The following is a 22471-nucleotide window of genomic DNA, read 5'->3' on the forward strand; positions in this document are numbered from 1 at the left end:
CCTCAGTCGTGGTATTGAGGGTGGAGAGAGCGCTGGACATTCACTCCCCCCACCTACAATCCCTGCCGGCCGGAGACTCGAACCCGCAACCTTTGGATTACATGTCCGACTCTCTAACCATTAGGCCTAGTGGCTAATAAAAAGTATAAACTAGACAGAAGACATAGCAAATTGTGTACGACAGATTTCAAGTGTTTGATCATGTTGATAATTTAGAGGCCTTTTAAAATTTGAATGTCAAATATGATACAGTAAGCTTATAGGGATAAATATACTGTTATTTCTCTGGAAGCTAGTCTTAATATTTTACGCATTGCCACTTCTGAAATAAATTAATCTTTTACAGCTATTTTAACTGAGAAGAAAGTAAAAAAAAAAAAACTTTTTGCAGTGTACTTGCATAAAACATAACTGAGAACTTCATTAAGATTGCAGCGTTATGCAACAGCAGCCTACATTCACATTTATACAACAGACACTTTTATTTAAAGTCACAAAGTCTTTCCAAGCTATACATTGCATTAGTTCATGCATTCCCTGAGATCTGAACCCACGACCTTGACGCTCTACAGAAACCTCTGAGCTATAAGACTCATGCATGTCCTCCGTTCCCCTTTACTCGCTGAAATTAACGGCAGACGTTCTCCTTTACTGTATAATCACATGCACTCATCTCTCTATAAATGTGCTGACTTCCCATTTACTAACGCACCCCTCCTCCTTGTGTCCCTCTCTCTCCTCTTTGCTCCCTCGTTCCTCTCTGTCCTCCTTCTCCTCCTGTGCTTTCTCTCTTCCTTCAGAACATAACCATCTGAATAACGTCACGCTTCCTCCTTTGAGTCCCGGAATGACTCTGTCCCAGCCTCACAACAACCTGGGCTTCAACAAATACTCCTCTCTCAAGACCATGGGTAAGACGCATACACAAACAGCTGTCACATCTTGTAATGCATGCCATAAACGCCACACATGTTCATCAAGGTCACTTTAACCACAACCACTGATTACCATTGCAAATCATACCCAGTGTCATTGACTGCAGGGAAAACACACTATGTAATCACATATGCAAATATCACCTCTCAGATCAAGAGGGAAAAAACCCTAACATGTTATTAGAATCACAGGCAGGCGATCTTGGGAGCGTGTACTGTACACATGCGGATATGATAATAATGGACACAAACACACGCTAAGTAGTGTGACCTTATCAATCACAGCATGTCTCCGAACACAGAGGGGCCTGTTCACTAAACAGCCACACTAGCGTTTGTTCTTAGTGCATTACCCCCCGAGACACATATAAATACACACTCGCCGAGAACTAAGGGCTGATGGGAAATCGGCTGAAATGTACAAATGTCTTCTATACATGAAATTAAGGAAAATTATACACCATGTGCTGCAGGAACAACAGCATAAAAAAAACTGATTCAAGGACACTAAAGCTTAAATTTTCATATAATATTTGATAATATACTATATTATTTTAACTGGTTGTGCCACGAAAAAGATAAAAATAAAAAGTATAAAATAAAGTTTATAAAACTATAAAATAATCAAATAAAATAAATATAGTTTGGTTTGGTTGGTAATTTAAAAAAAAAATGTTTTTGAAATAAATCTTACGTTCACCAAGGCTGCATTTATTTGATCAAAAATATAGTAAAAGTGAAGTATTACTACCATTTAAAATTGCTGTTTTCTGTTTGAATCTATTTGAACATAATTTATTCCTGTGAGCAGTCGTTACTCCAGTTTTCAGTGTCACATGATCCTTCAGAAATCATTTTAATATGCTGATTTGCTGCTCCAGAAACATTATTAATTATTAATGTTGAAAACATTTTTTTCCCCAATTCTTAATATTCTTGAAATATATTATATTATTTTTCAGTTCTTAATATTTTTGTGTAAACAATGATAATTCTTTTCAGGATTTTTAAAGAAAAGAAAGTTCAAAAGAACAGCATTTATTTTAAATAGAAGTCTTTTGTAACAATACTTGATGTCTTTACATTAACTTTTTCTTTACATTAACTTTTCACCAATCCTAGCTGAATAAATACTGAGTATTTATTTATTTATTTTTGGTTTAAATCGTACTGACTCCAACGATAGTATTACTACAAATCTACTTTCTAGTGTTTGGGAAGCTACTTTGAAACTAGTTCACGCTTCAGTATACAAACATAATTCTAAGTAATTTAACAAACTACACTGAACAAAATTATAAACGCAACACTTTTGTTTTTGCCCCCATTTTTCATGAGCTGAACTCAAAGATCTAAGACTTTTTCTATGTACACAAAAGGCCTATTTCTCTCAAATATTGTTCACAAATCTGTCTAAATTTGTGTTAGTGAGCATTTCTCCTTTGCCGAGATAATCCATCCACCTCACAGGTGTGGTATATCAAGATGCTGATTAGAGAGCATGATTATTGCACAGGTGTGCCTTAGGCTGGCCACAATAAAAGGCCACTCTAAAGGAAAGGGAAAGAGAAGGGAAGTGGTGTGTGGTGACCCATACTCAGAATTTGTGCTCTGCATTTAACCCATCCAAGTGTACACTCAGTAGTGAACACGCACCTGGAGCAGTGTTAAAATGTGATAAAATGTGCAGTTTTATCACACAGCACAATGCCATAGATGTCACAAGTTTTGAGGGAGCGTGCAATTGGCATGCTGACTGCAGGAATGTCCACCAGAGCTGTTGCCCGTGAATTGAATGTTCATTTCTCTACCATAAGCTGTCTCCAAAGGCGTTTCAGAGAATTTGGCAGTACATCCAACCGGCCTCACAACCGCAGACCACGTGTAACCACACCAGCCCAGGACCTCCACATCCAGCATCTTCACCTCCAAGATCGTCTGAGACCAGCCACCCGGACAGCTGCTGCAACAATCGGTTTGCATAACCAAATAATTTCTGCACAAACTGTCAGAAACCGTCTCAGGGAAGCTCTTCTGCATGCTCGTCGTCCTCATCGGGGTTTTGACCTGACTGCAGTTCGTCGTAACCGTCTTGAGTGGGCAAATGCTCACATTCAATGGCGTCTGGCACTTTGGAGAGGTGTTCTCTTCACGGATGAATCCCAGTTTTCACTGTACAGGGCAGATGGCAGACAGCGTGTATGGCATCGTGTGGGTGAGTGGTTTGCTGATGTCAACGTTGTGGATCGAGTGGCCCGTGGTGGGGGTGGGGTTATGGTATGGGCAGGCGTATGTTATGGACAACGAACACAGGTGCATTTTATTGATGGCATTTTGAATGCACAGAGATACCGTGACGAGATCCTGAGGCCCATTGTTGTGACATTCATCCACGACCATCACCTCATGTTGCAGCATGATAATGTTGCAAAGATCTGTACACAATTCCTGGAAGCTGAAAACATCCCAGTTCTTGGATGGCCAGCATACTCACCGGACATGTCACCCATTGAGCATGTTTGGGATGCTCTGGATCGGCGTATACGACAGCGTGTTCCAGTTCCTGCCAATATCCAGCAACTTCGCACAGCCATTGAAGAGGAGTGGACAACCTGATCAACTCTATGCGAAGGAGATGTGTTGCACTGCGTGGGGAAAATGGTGGTTACACCAGATACTGACTGGTTTTCAGACCCCCCCGGATCCCCCTCAATACAGTAAAACTGCACATTTTAGAGTGGCCTTTTTATTGTGGCCAGCCCAAGGCACACCTGTGCAATAATCATGCTGTCTAATCAGCATGTTGATATGCCGCACCTGTGAAGTGGATTAATTATCTCGGCAAAGGAGAAGTGCTCACTAACACAGATTTAGACAGATTTGTGAACAATATTTGAGAGAAATAGGCCTTTTGTGTACATAGAAAAAGTCTTAGATCTTTGAGTTCAGCTCATGAAAAATGGGGGCAAAAACAAAAGTGTTGCGTTTATAATTTTGTTCAGTGTAAATGAATAGTTAAATTCTGTTATCATTTACCCTCCACACATTTTTGTCTTTTGTGAAACAAAAAATAAGTAATTTTGAAAACTATTAAAGTGTATTTAAGTGTATTTAATTTGCTTAACGAGCCACACTTGGATTCACTCTCAAAATGAAGCTTGTCACTGAGGCTGTACCCTTAAAAGAGCTAGGCTACTTTTTACCTTATTTATACCTAAAAGCTTCATAGTAGTTCCTTAATGGTACTTGCTGTATTACTACTCTAAGGTATTAAGTTTAAAACTTAGACATGCATCATGATTTATACTGTATACTTCATGTTCTACTACAAAACTTGCTGTCTAACAATTAACATACCTTAGAGATCTGTTGAACATCTCAGGAAGCTTAATTGTGACAAATCCCTGTCTTTTCAGCTCACAAGTTGTTAAGGTTTTTAAATGTCTTGATATTAAAAAGCGGATGGACTTAGCTAGTTCCGGTGGAACTAGCCCCAGCATGGGTGGACATTTTTCAGAGGTCTATTGATCTACATAGTATACCAGCTATTTGGAAAAAATCTATTATTATACCAGTTCCAAAGAGACATAGTCCTTAGGAGTACAACGATTATCGCCCAGTTGCCTTAACTTGTATTGTGATGAAGTGTTTGGAGAGGATTATGATGTGGAGGCTTAAGGAAGAGGTTAAGTACCATCTTGATCCTTATCAGTTTGCTTATCAAATCAACAGGGGCACTGATGATGCGATCCTTACTGTGGTGCATCATGTTTTAAAACATCTGGAGGATCCAAAGACTTATGCCAGGTTGCTTTTTCTCGATCTGAGCTCTGCTTTTCATACCGTGAACCACACCTTATGCTCTCCAAACAAAATAGTATGGCTGTTAATCCATATAACATTAAATGGTTCCATGCATTTCTTACGGATAGGACTCAACAAGTTAAAATCAAGAAGTCTTTCTCCGAATGTGGACCTATTAGTATTGGTGTTCCCCAGGGGTGTGTTTGTTCACCACTCTTATTTACATTGTACACAAATGAATATAGGAGTCACCATCCGGGGAATATTGTCGTTAAATTTTCAGATGACACTGCCATTCTTGGTCGATTGTATAAGGATGAGGACCTTCAGCGTTACACAACAGAGATTGCTGACTTTGTGTTATGGAGTAAAGAACATAGTCTTAGTAATCAACGTTAGTAAAACAGAGGAAATGATCTTTGATTATAGATCAGTAGGTAATCACTCACCTATCATAATTAACAACGAGCCTGTTAGACAGGTTGCTTCATACAAATATTTAGGTTTAATTATGGTTGATAGACTTTCATGGGAGGTGCACGTGGATAATCTGGGTGGAAGGGTGCAACAAAAGATGTACTTTTAAGGAGGCTCAGATTATTTGGGGTGGCTCAAAGGGTCACGTTATTGTTTTATCATGCCTGTATTGAATCTGTCTTACTATATGATATAGCGGCCTGGTTTGGTAATTTGAAAGTTACTCTTAGATTTCAGTTGAACCGTTTGGTGTGTACTGCTATGAAAGTGGTTGGTCTGGGGGTTTACCCCAATTTTCAGTCTATTTTTGATAAGGTTATTCTTAAACAGGCAATGGAAATTACTCAAATTTGAATTACTTCCATCTGGTCGACGTTTTCATATACCAATGTCTAGATATAACCATTATAAAAACTCTTTTGTTCCTTTGGCTACAAGGCTGTTAAACACTAATTCAAGGGACACAACTGTGTGATCGTTATTATTGATGTTGGTATTTTTTGTTATGCAGTTCTTACCTGTATTGCTTAAAACAAATTTCCCTCATAAGGGACAAATAAAGTAAAGATTGAAATTGAGACAACAAAAAATGGCATTACATGATGCTATTAAAAGAAAACCTCTAGTCAATAAACAATGCATGTTGAGAAAGCTGTTTCTAATCTGGCACAGTGTTGATAAGGATACATTCTAAAAAATGCTGGGTCAAAATAACCCAATATTACATATTTCCATATTTCACCCAGCATTTTTTAGAGTGACATTTGCAATTCAATTCAAATAATACATAATTTCACAATTCAATCAGAAATTTATCCATTGATATAATGAATTCATAGAGTGAAGAATTTTATTTTAAAATAATGCCTTTTTTGAGGTTCTGGACAGTATTCTTAACATTCTTAAGATTTGATTTTATTTCTATTGTGGGATCTTACTAATGCAAAACATATTGTTTTTGTTGCACATATTTAGCCCACATCAGAGAGATATGAGAGGATAAAACTCCCAAAGATGGAGAGGGATTTATTTTTTCCCCTTCAAACAATGCGTAGTTATGGTACGACCGTGTGCATGCAGTCTCTGGCACGGTGTCTTCTGTTGGATTATTGCATTTGGAAAGCTTGAGGTGGATCAGCCCTGACTGCGCTGGCAAAGAGAGCGGATGGGGAGAGTTCAGCAGGGCAAGTGGAGAGAAAGATGAGAGGATGATGGGAGAAAAGGAGGAGGAACATGCGCATGGGGAGGGGGAGTGTAATGAATAGGGTCGGAGCCAACTTGTGGCAGGTGCCTAAGTCAGCTTCCCAGCACCGTCTTAATTAAAGAATAACGATCGGAAACAGACAGACAGATATATAGAGAGACAAACTAAATCAAACAGAGAAACTTGTGAAGAAAGAAACAAGGGAGAAGAGCCAAGAAGGAGACATAAGAAAGACGAGAGAAATAGTAAATGTGGTAAAGAGGGGAAGAGATGGAAAGAAAGGAAGAGAAGAAATGGACAGAGAGGCTGTTGGTACATTTACCGTCTGTTCATTAGTTAGATACATATGTTCACTCTCTGAGCACTTCCGTGTCTGACATCATCAGGCCGTTATGTCACATTGTCTCCTGTTGCAGTGCGTGAATGCCCCTGAGGACCAAACACACACACACAAAATGTTTTTCTATCATTTCATTGACTACTATTGTATTTATACTGAGGTAACAATATGTTCAATATCCTAATCCTAACACTCCCTTAAACCTTTTTGCAATTTTATGTTTTATTACAACATTATTTAAAGTCTACACATTCTCACAAAGTCCTAAAAATGAGGACAAAATGTGACCCAAACACATATGCACATATGATGAATTAATTACCTTTGCACAAAAATAAAACTTTTTGCAGTGATACAGTAAAACTATTTAATACTGATAATACTGTATATCTCTGTATAGATATAATCTTTTTCAGGCTAGTTTTGTATATATGGCATAAGTGTGTATGTGTGTGTGTGTGTGTGTGTGTGTGTGTGTGTTAAATCTGTTCCTCTCTTGCTCACTATCAGGGTAATACATCTTGGTGTCCTTCTCTTTAAACAAACTCCCTAAATAATTCATGCCTACTCAACGCACACTGCCCACATTACCTATTCACTGGACCTTCACTGGAAGTCGACTGAATTGTGATTCTTTAGCTCCTCTCTTCTCCTTCAAATTCCAATCAAAACACTCCTGAATTAAAAAGATGTGGATGTGCACACTTAAAAACATAATATGAGCTAATCTGCCTGTCTAACCGTATTAGCAAATTACTGCTTGATTCACTATCTACAAGAACAAATTAACATCCTCGTTTGGGTAAATTTTGTCATATTTCTACACACAGATTTTGTCACTTCTTCAAACAGGTACAACGTGTTGTGCTGAGACATGGCTTATTTAGCCCTCAGCATGTTGCAACATCCCTAAAACCCCTTCAGGTTTCATTCTGACCTTCTAAGCTGATTGTAATACTAACCGACATTCGCTAGTGCACTACTACAAACAGTGAGCTTGTCCATACTGATGCAGTCAAAAAGAATCATAACAGTAGCTGCTAATGCCAAGTTACCACAGTTTTACTTTAGTGACTACAGTATTTTGGCAGAAACAATGATTGCCACTGGATCAGGATATACTTTACTTTAAGATCACACGTACACATACAATTAAATTATGCTACATGCTTGTGTGCCTTGTCAGCAGGTACACGCCTCATGCATTAGCCGTGACTCAATCGATAGAGAAAAAGGACAGTATAGGAAGTCAGGATGGAAAACAAGAAAAAGGAAACAAAAATGACAAAACAGTGAAGCAAGGTTGTTTATGTCTGAGGGTAGGCCTGTCTATAGTTTGCAGCACTCAGCGGAGATGGGCTAATTTGACGAGACAGACTAAAAGGCTAACTCTGACAAATATGATAACATGCTAACCCACTTCAACTTGCAAAAGAATAAAAATAACCAGCCTGTCTTATACCATTCGTAACCCTTACTGGCATCTATCACATATGTACCTAACTTTCACAAAGACACTGTAAATATTGCTAATCAAAATATAACACACAATAGTGCATAATGATTATACTCCACATTTATTACTGTAGCTACTGTAGTGAGATTACCATAGTAAACACCAGGTAAAACTGTGGATTGTTGCTCCAAGCAAGTATAAAATATTTCACTAGAGTGCCTTTTGGGAAATGTTGCAGTACGCTTTAAAAACGTTCTAGAACATGCTTTGTAGGTTGTCCTTGTACCTCAGAGTGTCACTATAACATATTTTAATCATGCAAATCAGACTGCAAACCGTTCTGCTGTCTCCTTTCAACTATGCACATCATCTCTTCAATGGACATTCCTTGCATTAATCCTTTCAAATAGAGTCCTGCCTCAGGACATATATAATTCATATTTCATCATGACCATGATGTGAACAGCCACAGCTCCCTCCAGTCACTGTATGCACGTGCATGCATGCATGCATGTGTATGGCGTGCCGTAAAAAAGAGCCGAGGGCATCCTCTTGTCACGCTTGATGACCCTCTGCTCCAGGTGTTTTACTCATTAGATCCTCTAAACACTAAATATAGTCAAATATATTAGGTTTGTACACCGTAGGGTATGTGAGTGTATAAGCAACATTACTAAATTAATCTATTGCATGTTTGTCACAATGTTAGCCTCTTTGTTTCTAACTGTTTGTTTTTTCCTGCCCTTTCTCTCTGCAGATACTACAGCAAGGGATTACTACCCCAAGAGCTACCCCATGATGGATTATGCACACCGCCAATCCTCACCTGCAACCTTCCAGCCCATTGCTTTCCACCCAAAAGACAAACCCTTTCTTCCCCCTTCGAACATCCATACTCCTTTGGCCATCACCATTACATCATCTCAAGTCCCCAAGTCCAAGATCTCCAAGACTAACACCCACCCACTCACCTCGAGCTCGGCCTTCAAAGTTTGGGACCCCAACAAGAGCCATGTCCAACATCAGGTCCCTCTCATGATGCAGCCACAGCCACCACTGTCCCATCCAAACAGTCGGCGCCAGGCCTTCTCCAACAAGCGTCAGTTTAGCATCGAGACTCTTCCAGAGTTGTTCACTCAGCCTCTGGGGTACGGACAGTCTCCGCACCTCCACTCGAAACACAAGGGACTGCCCACGAACAGCAAAACAGAAGTGACGGTCTGAGGGGAAAGTCTGGAAAGGATACAAACACAAGAAAGCATGATTATGATTAGATAACCGGATGTGAAAGCTTCTACACATGTGCTTCAGTTAAATTTATAGTAATTTCCTCCTTGTATTTGTTTTGGACTAGATTTATATTCATCGTACTACAATACAAAGAACTGAAGGGGAAAACGTTGCATGGTCTTGATTCCGATTCTTGATGGGCCTTGAATCCCTGGTGATCCCACCTCCCCTCTAAAATTCTGGCCTGTTGTTCTTGTACTGCTGGCCTTCAGATGTCTCTTGTGGCCCAGACCCATGTGTCCGATAGCAAAGGGCAGGAGCCTTGCACCTCAGGAGCCTTCACACCCTTTTGGACAAGGCCATTGTGCTGTCAACTTCCATCAGCTGAGAGCTGCCACACAGTGAGATATTATTCAGACAATTCTAGACCACTGAGGACAAAGAACAGCGAGGAAGCATATGGAAGAGGACAGTGAAGAAACCAAGGTGCCCCGTGAAAGGGAAAGAGAGTTTCAAGTGTTGTGATGTCTAAGGGTTTGTTATTTCAGTCAGTGGATAAGGGTCTAGATCAATTTGGCAAAGTCCAATGTTCCTAGGTCTCTTTACCTCAACACCATTATCAAAGGATGCATTCCAGCACTTGTCCAGGGAACGAACTGCCAACATCAAGTCATAGCTATTCTGGCTGTTTCTATTTCAAACTCTTGTTTGAGACACAGCACAGGTAAAGACAAGATCGATAAGCAAGCCTCTATTACAGACAGACCTCAAGAGAGACATTTCAGGGGACGACAGTCGCCCGCAGAGATGAGGTGCCATAGTGACGGAGGAGGTGAACAAATCCGGCAATGTCATAAGTAGCACTGCCAAAACAACTTTGCAAAATTGACCCATGTGTATTCTTTGCAATATCTATCAAACAGCCTGCTTCCTTTGAATACTTCTGAATGTAAATAATTATCATTTTGATGAAAGCAAAAACCTATTAGATTGATGATTTGGTGGCGAAATATAGCATGTAGCAGCAATACCAACACCCTATTGTAGCATCCTAATGCACATGGCGTGGGAAACCACTAAACCTGGTGGTGGGCATCAGTTTTAAAGTGAAGAGTTTAGGTGTCTCGAGAGTTGCTCGTGAGACCAAGGAAAATGGTAGCAATACTAGGCCTATCCGTCCTTTCCTGCCTGGGGCCAAATGACTGATGGACACAGCTGTCAAACTCACTCTCTCTCTGCAGTACCAAGCTGTTCCCAGCCAGGCGTTTGGCTGCCACACTGTCACAGAACAGCAGGGGGCGCTGTAATTGATGACGGCCTGTTTCTAATCAAAATATTCAAAAATATGTTCTCCCATACTGCCTGTACACCCTTTTTTTTCTTGTCTGTCTTATGTTTTTTCATTGACAACGGATCCGAATGGAGAGTTATGGTTCTTGCTCAAAGACAAAAGGCGAGACCACAAAACAAAGTTTTGAATTGTTAATGCACCAATCTAAAGGAGACCCGCAGAGATGTCTGATAGTAACCTCTTGCTTCTTTACAGAACAATAAAGCATCTGTTTAAGCAAACGGTTGTGTCTAAAAAGTAGCACACTTTGTTTGAACAGCCTTGTGAGATTTTACAGGTCAATGACATCTGATGTACATGCCACCTAGGGACTATAAAAGAGTGTGAAATGTTCAGCGAAACTGTTTGCAAATAAAATGGCAGTATTACGAGAGGCGGAGAAGGATTATTGAACTCGGAAGGAGGAGGCAGTGCACTCGTAACGGTACAAAGCGTTCCTTTCTAAACACTAGATCGCATTATAGTGATTGCAGTACATGGTATGGCAGTTGGGTCTGTAATGAACTATAAAGAAAGTACAAAAAAAGAAAGAAACAAGTAGCTCTCTCTCTTCATATGCTCACCAGCTTCATTTTGGAGATAATTTCTACTTGTGTACCAACTCCAGGGACAGCAGTTACAAAAATATGACAACAATTACAGTTACAGCATGTTCCTGGATGGCTATTTTCAACCGTTGAATTGATGCGAGGATGTATCAACATGCTCTCTTGGGTCAGCATTGAGTCAAACTATGCTGAGCTACACTGATGCTTCGTTCTGTTTCGGTCGCAATGGCTCCAGGGTGTCACTGGGTTTCAGGGGCAAACCCTGGAGGACAGACACAGCTGTCAGACTCTCCTGGCACAGAGATGTCAAGCGATGCCAAGGTGAGCCAGCTACACAGCCCTCTGCCTGAAATGGAGCCACTTTGTCAGCCAGGAGGTCATGAAGTCTGTCTTTGAGGAATGCCGGAAAAGAGCAGAGCAGATTTAGCTGTTGACAAAACCACAGTGACAAGATCTCTGGTTGGATCAGCTTAAACCCTGAATCAGATGAGGACTATCGTCCAGGAATAAACTTTGACATTAACTCAGTAAAGCGCTGGATTGGTCAATTAACTACTTAATGCCACAGGTTGAGGACTATGAAGTGAAATCAAAAGAGGTTGAGTGCATTCACATCTGTTACAAAGAAACACAAGGTGTAAATATCTACTTTCAAATTCCTTCGATGTGAAGAATCGTTTCCAGTGGTTATTTTAAACCACCCAAATAAGCTGAATGACTGTTGTTTCTGATTTCTTCTTAAATCTAAAGCGTTCTACCTGTGATGTGAATGCCACCGGGTAGCATTTTATCTTTAGCAATACATGATGTACTTTTTACTGTTTATGTACTATTTGCAATGTCGTCTTTTTTGTACCGTAAGCGTAATTGGAATCAAAGTCAAGTCTGCCACAGTTGACAACCATTTGACAGAGATGAAGTGCTTCCGAATTTTAACACCCTTCTCACCTTCTTTACTAACTTAAAAGATGTCTTGCCATATTTGAAGCTTGCGCTATGTGTATAAAGCCTATAATTTTTAAAAGACATATTATAACCAATGCTTGAAAGACATGTTAGTTGCCAGTCCAGAGACATGTAATATGTATATTGGAGAATCACATTTTTCCCATTTGTTTGGTGGCTCCATTCGTTTGGTGGTATGTTTGACCGATCTAATCTTATGCACTATTCTAAGCTGTACCTTTTGTGTATGTATAATTAGGATGAATTCTGATAAGGGCTTTAAAAGAGGTGTGCTCTCAACAGGAGTTGCCTGTGTTCAACATGGAAAAGGTTAGTTTTTTCCCAATGCAATGACAGGGAGTACAGTTGCTTGTGTCGGAGCAGACAAAGTTTACTAGGGTAAACTATAGCAAGAGGTTGCGAAAGTGATGCTCTGTCCTGCAATCAAAATTTTAGCCAATTTTTTTTGCCACAACACACACTGTGTGCGTGTTTGTGTTTTACTCTCCATCGCAAAGCAAAAATTATGTTTCCTCATTGAGAAAACGGGACTTTTCTTGTTTGAACCCTGAAAAGATATGCAAAAACGTGTTAAGGACATATGAGAGCTCATTACAGAAGTGAAAAAAGACAACTGCTCTAAGTTTGAACTTACCAGCATTAAAGGAAATACAAAGCCAGATACAGCAATTGCAGGTTGATCCTAATTAAAAGCCACTGGTTGCATCATTGATAAAGAGAATGACAGGAAGACTAATTAGGCTTTGTCTGTTGACTGTTGCAACACTAGAATTGAGAAATATCTACTGTCATGTTTCTTGTGTTATACATGTTTATTGATTGCATAGCCTACGCCTGTTTATTCATTCATCAGGGTTAAAAGAGCAAAAGGTTAAACATAAATATTGTGTAAAATTTTATGTATATGATGTTGAATATAAAGCAGCATTAGTTCACAGCCTTTCACAAATACAATCGCAAACTAAAGCTGAGGATTTGACATTGTAAACACAGTGTTTTGTGTAACTTTCCCAAAGGCTTTTCTAGATGCAGCCAGCTCCCGTTACCCTGTGTCCTAACTAGGTGCGATGCGACACATTTCCAAGAAATTTATTTGTCCAAAATGCCATGCAAACATAGAAGTGACAGCTTGGTTTCTGGAAGTATTATTTCCCAATGGTATTTAAAAAAAAGTGTTCAGCTAAACAACCGGCTCACAGATAAATCATTCAATCACCTTTAATTTGAAGCAAAAAAAAAAAAAATGTTGTGCTCTAGCAGGATTTTGGACCAGTAAGCAAGTAACTGCTGGCTACCCAAAACTGTGTTATAACAGAAGTTAAGCCTGGTTAGGACCGAGTTGTTCACTTTCTGAAATAAATAGCCCACTGCACTCTTTTTATTCAGCTTATACTCAGCTCTCACTCTCTCTTTTCCACTCATTCTAGCCTCTTCCTCTGACTCTTCAAGGTTCAATGGACATCCACACTGACTGTGATTAAACTGTTGAAGGTCACAGAGTACCCTTTCTGCATTCTTAATGCTAGTGGCCATATTACATGTTTTATTTGCATAAAATTGACATTTACCTTACCTTAACTTTGTAGCATCAGTAGTTGTTGTCACTTGTTGTGCCACCCATAAATTGGCAACTCTTGATAAAAAGGAAAAGGCACTGTCAGCGTGTACATCCAGACACTTTTCATCTTCATTATCTTGAAACTGACATAAATAAACACACAGGGCCACATTAATTTGTTCAAAAATGACAGTAAAGTTACAAATGATTTTTAGATAAATGCTGCTGTCCTTTTGAAATTTTTTGTTGATCAAAAAACAAACAAGCAAGTTTCTTGAGCACCAAAAGACCAATAAGAATGATCATGTGACACTGAAGACTGGAGTAATGATGCTGACAATTAGCTTTGCCATCACAGAAATAAATTAATTAGAATAAATCGTAAATTTTAAAATATATTAATAAAGAAAACAGCTACTTTAAATTGCAATTATATTTTACAATATTCGTTTTAATCAAATAAATGCAGCCTTGGAGAGTAAAAGAGACTAAAACAAAAACAACAACAAAATTCTTACCTTTGAAGAGTAGTGTAATTGTACTTAAAATGTTTTCTTAGCTTTTAGATGAAATAAATGAAATGAGACTTTGCTGTTAAAGTAACTTTGATGCAAAGCAACCTATTTAACTGCAGTTGTCCTCAATATCCCACATACACAAGACTCTAGGACACATCAGATGCAAAACTAAAATTAATATGCTGAAATGCGAGCATTGTGCTGAGTCAAATTCATCTTCATCAATGCTTATAATATATTCACATGTTTTGGTGACTGATGAGACATCTCTTTATAAGTATAAATGACCATAGTTTGACCAATTACTGTACATTTTACATTGAAATTGATTTGATTGATTGGCTCGTGAGATTCTCTGACCGCGATATGCCTTTTTAGTTCAATTAAGCAGACGAAATTATACATTCTCAATAAAAGGACACATAAATGGAGATGATGACTAATTAAAATATACTTTATACTTAGTACTTTGAACACCTACTGTAAGTGAAATTGTAACAAGTACATTTCCAGGACACTACTTTTGTGATAAAGCACACAACATATTTCTATACATTTCATACCCTTGCCTACAGGAACCCTTGCAGAAACTGATTTTTAAACCTCAACTACTGCACCATGGCTGACAGTTTCATTGATTACAAGCTAGTTTTGTCGCGTCATTCGCTCGCAGTGTGCATCTGTTTTTACTGTAGTCTCTCTCTCTTTCTCTCCTTGGTTTACTCTCTCTGTCACTGTCTCATTTGTGTTTGTTCCTCCATTTCTCTCTCTCTCTCTATCTCATCGGGACAATGGGAGGCGTAAGTCTTAGCTGTCAGTGATATCTAAGTTAATATGGGTCTCCTGAGGCTGGGGGGAGAGAGAGAAATGGAGGATAATACAGTACATGATGATGAAGAACTGTGGGTAGAGAGAGGAGATCTGTCATCCTATCATCTCGTTTCCATGTACTTCATATTTTTTGCTTGTCTAATGCCCCATTTCCATATCTGCCATGCTTTTTTCCCTTAAGTCTGGTTGCACTTTGAGGAGACGCTGAATAATTCAGAGAAATAAAATTTACAGGACAGTGAGAGAGGGAGACAGTCAGGGAAACAGCTGTAGAGAGCACGTGAAAGACTAGAGATTCAAAAGCCAAGCTGAAATGCACCTCTTTGAGAAGAACCACGGTTTTTAGTCGTGTAAAAGTGTAAGTTGTACGTTTTAAAAGACATTTATGGACTGTTACAAAGGTCAATGTCTAGGAAGGTTTGGTTTGACTCTAAAGGAGTATCCTAAACTCAAAACAAGCTAAAGACCCCATGAATTCGCTTGATGAGCATGTTTTCTGCCCTATGTTGTCATATTCTCTGTTAAAAAAGGAAGTTGAAGTTGGACATTCTAAAATCTCATTCTTACTCTTCCTACTCTTACTTACCAATGTAAAAGTATAAACACTAAAGCTAAAGATTATGTGTGTTAACATGACACTAATGTAATAACATTCCTTACTAACCTTGTCTATATATCCAATTATATCCACATTTCCCTGTCATGAGCTGTCAATATACTTGTTTTGAGCTGGAACAATCCTTTTAATATTAACAGAACATTGACAATTCAGATCATCTAATAATAAACACTACAATTCCCATGTTTCAATGCAACAATTTTTATAACTGTCATGAAGGAAGATATCTGTAATATCAGCATGAAAGCAACCTTATTCAATAAATTGTGATTATTATTATGAAACCAATTTTTACTGTAAGCAATTAAATGACTGAACATATGGTAGAGCACATTTGATGTTCATGATGACAAGGGCAATGATGATGCTGATGATGCATGCCGTAGAAAATGTCAATTGTTTCTACGACACTAGTTGCAATTTCCAAGGAACATACGGACACGGTCCAACTGATTTAATGGCTTTTTAAGCATCCGTTTATAACAGAAGCATTGTTAAGTGTTCTTTGTATAAACTTGTTTAAAAAATAAAAGGCAGAGTGAAAAACTCCTCTGGACTGAATCTGATTAATGATGTCAGATGGGAGTCTGATCTCTGCTGTCTGCTGTTTCTGAGGAAATCTACTAAAAAAATATATATTCAACACACTGCATAAAAGAAAGCATATACTGTTAGTGAACTATATAGAAAACATTGAGATATTATGTAAAAGTGTGATGTTATTCACATGCAAAGGAACAGTTTAGTCTCATGTAACCTGACTTTCAGTTGGGAACAAAATCTGGTCCAATTTGCAGCTTTTTGGGTCAAAAACTGCCCACTTAGGGAAAATGGTGAAGATTTTTTACATAAAGTTTCAAGAAATGTTAATAAATTATAAATTATGTAGCATTAGTTTATATATTATTCAGTATCATAAATCTACATTGAACAACTTCCGTATCATTTATTAATCTAAGTTAATGTTATATGCTATTAATAACTGAACTCATGTGTGTTCGTAATACTACATGATACCTGGAATGTTAAAAATATATTAGTTGAAAAACTATATTTGTTATTTTAAATATAATAATATTTGACAGTATTAGTGATTTTACTGCATTTTTGATCAAATGCAGCCTTGGTGAGCATGAGAGTCTTTCAAAAAAATGATAGCTATATATTTTTACATCCTGTTGTAACTAAAGATATCACCTCAGAAATAAAGTAGAACATGCAGCTTTCATTCATTTGATAATAATTTGACTTATGGAAACGGTGTAAAATTAGGAACTGGTGATTTCAGCTAGCTCTCACCAGGTACAGCATGTTTGCTATAATCATTAGACGATCCACTGGCAGGCCTGTTGTTTTTAGTAGCCTGAGAAATGATTTGGTAGCAAAGATGCAACCACAAAGCCGTCTATCACAGCAGTTTAATTGGAGAGAAACTCAAGGAACAAAGACAACTTCACTCACTCATTCACATTAGAGGTGCTAGAAAACAGAGGGAGTCGTGACCTCCTGCACCTTTTGCCCACGTTCAGCCGGCTGATTTTAAAATGGATCCATCCGTTGGCTGTGCTCTCCTGGCAAAAAAAAACATTCACAGTAGTTTCAGGAACCTGATATTATTTTAAACCGATAAAAGTGACCATTTTGTCATGACAACTTGGTGTTTACAACCATATAACTGAAGCACATACATGAATTGGATGTTTCAGGCACATCAATAAAGATTACATTTTTGTAGGCCAACACAAAAGTTGGTATCAACCTGGTTCTCTCGACAAAAACCCATTCGTATTTTTCCATCGGCTTTTGTGTTATTGCAGAAAATAAGTCTGTGACCCACAAAAGTGTATGATTCTTAAACATTTTGTTCATGATAATCTTCACAAATGAACATGCATTTTGAAGCTTAAACACAATCAGCAGAAGTAAAAAGGCTATAAATGAATTGCACCAGTGTTGCATGACTTCACCACCATTAACTTTCGACAACTCTTTCAGTTTTCATTTAAAAAACATTTTCCCTGAAAGTTTGAATAGTTTGCAAGGGTGTGATTTTAATATTTAATGTCCCTGGCAACCTCTGTAGTCCCATAAGCCACTTGTTAGCCACCACCTTTATCAAGAAAAGTAAAAGCTTATAAAATCACAAAGAGTCATTACTGATGTTAATAAAGTAGCATGAAACATGAAAATATCTTGAGCTTGTGTGTTATTTCAGGCATTTAACCAAAAACCCATTCAAACCCTGTTGAAAAAGGCAGGATATGCTGGTTAGGTATGTTTTGAAGCATGGCAGCTGGTTTGAGCTAGTTGCTTAGGGCCAGCTCAAACCAGCTGCCATGCTTCAAAACACCTAAACAATATATGCTGGTTTTTCAACAGGGAACCCATTGACTTCAGGACAATGGAACCTAAAATTCTAACCTGATTATGGGTTTTGGCCTACAAAAATACATCATCCCTGCAACACAGCAATATGTCAGCAATGATTTAATATTCATGAGCTAACACAGTGCCATCCATTATGGTTACTTAAAACTCACTCTCAATACTGACAATAAAATTCAGTGTTTCTGCCAGTTGACATCTCTAAGATGGTGTGCTTTTATTCAGTCTTTCCTGAAGTTAAGCAATTTAATTACGTGCTGAAAAAAAATATAAAAATAAAAATATAATTAATTCTGAGGAATTTGCAGCCTAAATGAATGATTTAACCTGTCATGAATGATTTCACACCAGCATCAGCACATCAAGACATGGCATCCACCCTCACTGTGTTTCCACTGACAGAGCTCTACCTGCAGATCCCAAAAGATAAAGTATTTCTAGTGGTGTCAGATGTCTCTCATCCTTGCTTGATGTAGGCACACTTCTGAACATCTGTCTCTCACTCTGGGCCTGTAGATGGAAAAAATCCACATGCAATGTCTGCCACAAAATACCTGCAGAACAAAACAAACCCCAGTAATAAGCGCTGTACCAAAACCTAAAGAGCTACACATCTAGACAACAATCAAGACATGAAAGCTGTTCCAAAAGCTTCTTCTTTCAGCCAAATGCTATATATAAAGCTATATAGCAAGCTATCATACAAGATGACTGACAAGGTGAAAGAGGTCCTGTTTATTTGTAGCCTATTTAATTATTTAGTAACAATAAGTATGCATAGTTAATTCTAAATGAAATATTCTAATGTTCCTAACATTTGCATGCAGTATACTGTAATTGTGTCCCAATTCAAAGGCCATAAAGGTCGAACCGACCATTGTTAAATGGGACAGTCTAGCCGATGGAGAATTGTTCTTATCACCTATCAACTGTGACAGCTGCCGTTGACAAGTGGCAGCAACGTTTCAACTGGACTTCAAAAAATAAAATAAAAATCTATAGACCTTGCCACACTGCGTTCATTGTCTTCTGTCTTCCGGTTTGCATTTCAACAACATGATGATCTTATGGATTTATGAACGAACCGCTAGTTTTAAAATCTTCCAGGTCTGCGGACAATTGTTATGACATTTGTTTGTTATCAAACATTATAATGCACATGATAGCTTTTGTTTACTCTACAAAAAGTAAATCCACTTCAACAGATAATTACTCTTTAACATCGATGCTATAGAACTACACAAGTTACTACTAGAGTTACGCAAAAACGGAGTTCAAAGATAAAATTCTAAAGATGTCAGCGCACTTGTTTCTCTGACATAACCATTTTCATACAGCAGTCTGAAAACACAACTAGGATCACAACCTGTGTGAATATGTTTACCTTGGTCTATTTATGTACAAAATAAAAAGTATAAACTATCTATAGAATTGCATATAATATATTAATATTCAAACCACTTTATATATATATATATATATATGTATACACACTCACCGGTCACTTTATTAGGTACACGTGTTCAATTGCTTGGTAACACAAATTGCTAATCGGCCAGTCACATGGCTTGCATTTAGGCATCTAGATTACATTTACATTTATGCATTTAGCAGACGATTTTATCCAACTTACATTGCATTCAAGTTACAATTTTACATTTTATCAGCTCTTGCTTTCCCTGGGAATCGAACCCATGATCTTGGCATTGCTAGCGCCATGCTCTACCATTTGAGCTATAGGAAAGCTTGATGTGGTGAAGACGACTTGCTGAAGTTCAAACTGAGCATTAGAATGGGGAAGAAAGAGGATTTAAGTGACTTTGAACGTGGAATGGTTGTTGGTGCCAGACGGGCTGGTCTGAGTATTTCAAAAACTGCTGATCTACTAGGATTTTCACGCACAACCATCTCTATATAAATATCCAGTGAGCGGCAGTTGTGTGGACGAAAATCCCTTGTTGATGTCAGAGGTCAGAGGAGAATGGGCAGACTGGTTAGAGATGATAGAAAGGAAAGGCAACAGTAACTCAAATAATCACTCGTTACGACCAAGGTATGCAGAATACCATCTCTGAACGCACAACACGTCGAACCCTGAAGCAGATGGGCTACAGCAGCAGAAGACCACACCGGGTGCCGCTCCTGTCAGCTAAGAACAGGAAACGGAGGCTACAATTCGCACAGGCTCACCAAAATTGGACAATAGAAGATTGGAAAAACGTTGCCTGGTCTGATGAGTCTCGATTCCTGCTGCGACATTCAGATGGTAGGATCAGAATTTGGCGTAAAGAACATGAAAGCATGGATCCATCCTGCCTTCCTGCCATCCTGTGGGGGATATTTTCTTGGCACACTTTGGGCCCCTTAGTACCAATTGAGCATCGTTTAAACGCCACAGCCTCCCTGAGTATTGTTGCTGACCATGTCCATCCCTTTATGACTACAGTGTACCCATCTTCTGATGGCTACTTCCAGCAGGATAATGCACCATGTCACAAAGCTCAAATCATCTCAGACTGGTTTCTTGAACATGACGATGAGTTCACTTTACTCAAGTGGCCTCCACAGTCACCAGATCTCAGTCCAGTAGAGCAGCTTTGGGATGTGGTGGAACGGGAGATAGGCATCATGGATGTGCAGCCGACATATCGGCTTTTTTTTTTTATGCTTTATGCATGGCGCCAGTGTGTGCGGCCGGCCGTCTGTCGCTTCCAGCTTTATGGATGTTTGTTTTGTTTTTATTTATTTTTTAAATACTGCAGACTCTTTACTGGTGTATGATCGCCAAACGCTTCTTGACATTAGATCAGCTATGGAAAATACAGCGATCTATAATGGTAATAGGGGTGGAAAATACAATTCGCCACCTCCTCTGCTCCTGCGTGGATTACCTGTCTATCTCTGTCGGACCTTGTGCTCTCTCAGGAGGAAGAAGCGATCCAGACGCCGTGGTAAACGAGGTGGTCTGTTGGTGAAAGTGAAGACTCGAATGGCTTTGTTCCCAAATGCTGATCCTCGGTGGATTTTGTCGGGTCTTGACGTGGATTGTCGTCGGTATGTGCCTCGCCGTTCTTGGGATTCCGCGTATCAGTGGCTGGTACCTGTACCTGTAACAGGTGTGGATATGGAGCCTCCGGTCGATATTCATCGGTCACCCCGTCTTAGACGAGGCAGACGAGGTGGTGTGGATGCCTCTCTACTCCGGCCTTTTGACCGTGAATCTCTGTCGGCGAAAGACAGAGAATTAATAGGGCTGGGTAAAAAATATCGATTCTCCGATTTTAATCGATCTTCAGTTTAACGCAACGATATCGAAATCTCCGAATCGATTCTTAATGCGCGTGCTTCACGTAAGACGATATGAATATTCACCTCTCGTCCTGAAGGTGTCACCATCTATAGATATACTTACCTGGCAGGGGAGACACCATGATCAAGAAGGCGGTTCACCCTGTGTGCACCCTATTATTAATGTAGATGTGTATTTCAGTAAAAAACTTAAGTAGGAGAGTTTCAGTTACCAGCATTTATATCAAAATATGGATCCCATGTCTGCAAAACTAATATTTTAAATGAAATATTGATAGCTAATCAATATCGAATCGAATCGAATCGAAATCGAAATCGAATCGAATCGAAACCATAAAAATAAGAATCGAATCGAATCGCAGAATTGGTCACAATACCCAGCCCTAGAATTAAACCCTAAATTAAATTAAATAAAAAAATCTTTATTGGTGTGCACTGAATGATAGTCTGTGCCGCGAATGAGCCATTTGTTTTATTCTTCATAGCCTGGGAAACGAAGGACGCATTTCGAAGCCATGCACATTTGAAGGAGTCTTTGAATTGGGATGCAGCTTAAGTATTTTTTAGTATATCATACTATTACTGTAGCTTAGCAAGATGTTAACATCAAACTCTAGTCTATTATGAATTTGGGGTGAAAAGGATTATTTGTGCAGCATGCAGAGTTATTGCTTGTGTTTTCCGAAACAAGGATGCTTCCTTGGAAGTTCGATGCACATGTAGACATTAGACAACAAGGTAGCTCACCAAATTTTGGAACAGATCTGTATTTTATGGTTTGTATACACTATATATACAAACTATTGTTCAAAATTTTGTGGTTAGTCAGATTTTTTTGTTGTTGAAGAAATTAATACTTTAATTCAGCAATGACACAATAAATTAACCACATTTTCTATTTCAAATGGTCTTTTGAACTTTCTATTGAAAGAGGCTTGGT

The 22471-nt window shown here is 38.7% G+C and overlaps 1 protein-coding gene across 1 annotated transcript in view; it reads left to right on the forward strand.

Annotated features, from left to right (window-relative positions):
* The window catches only part of LOC306860595 (protein shisa-9-like), a gene marked incomplete at both ends in the record, with an annotated part of 62493 nt that extends 53053 nt beyond the window's left edge, over nucleotides 1-9440 (forward strand). The window contains 2 exons of the mRNA XM_079402367.1: nucleotides 801-911; nucleotides 8974-9440. Of these exons, the coding sequence (XP_079258493.1) occupies nucleotides 801-911; nucleotides 8974-9440 (578 nt within the window). The remainder of the gene's footprint in view (nucleotides 1-800; nucleotides 912-8973) is intronic.
* Between the last annotated feature and the right edge of the window lie 13031 nt (nucleotides 9441-22471).

Source organism: Barbus barbus, assembly GCF_936440315.1.
Source record: "Barbus barbus genome assembly, chromosome: 4".
NCBI lineage: Eukaryota > Metazoa > Chordata > Actinopteri > Cypriniformes > Cyprinidae > Barbus > Barbus barbus.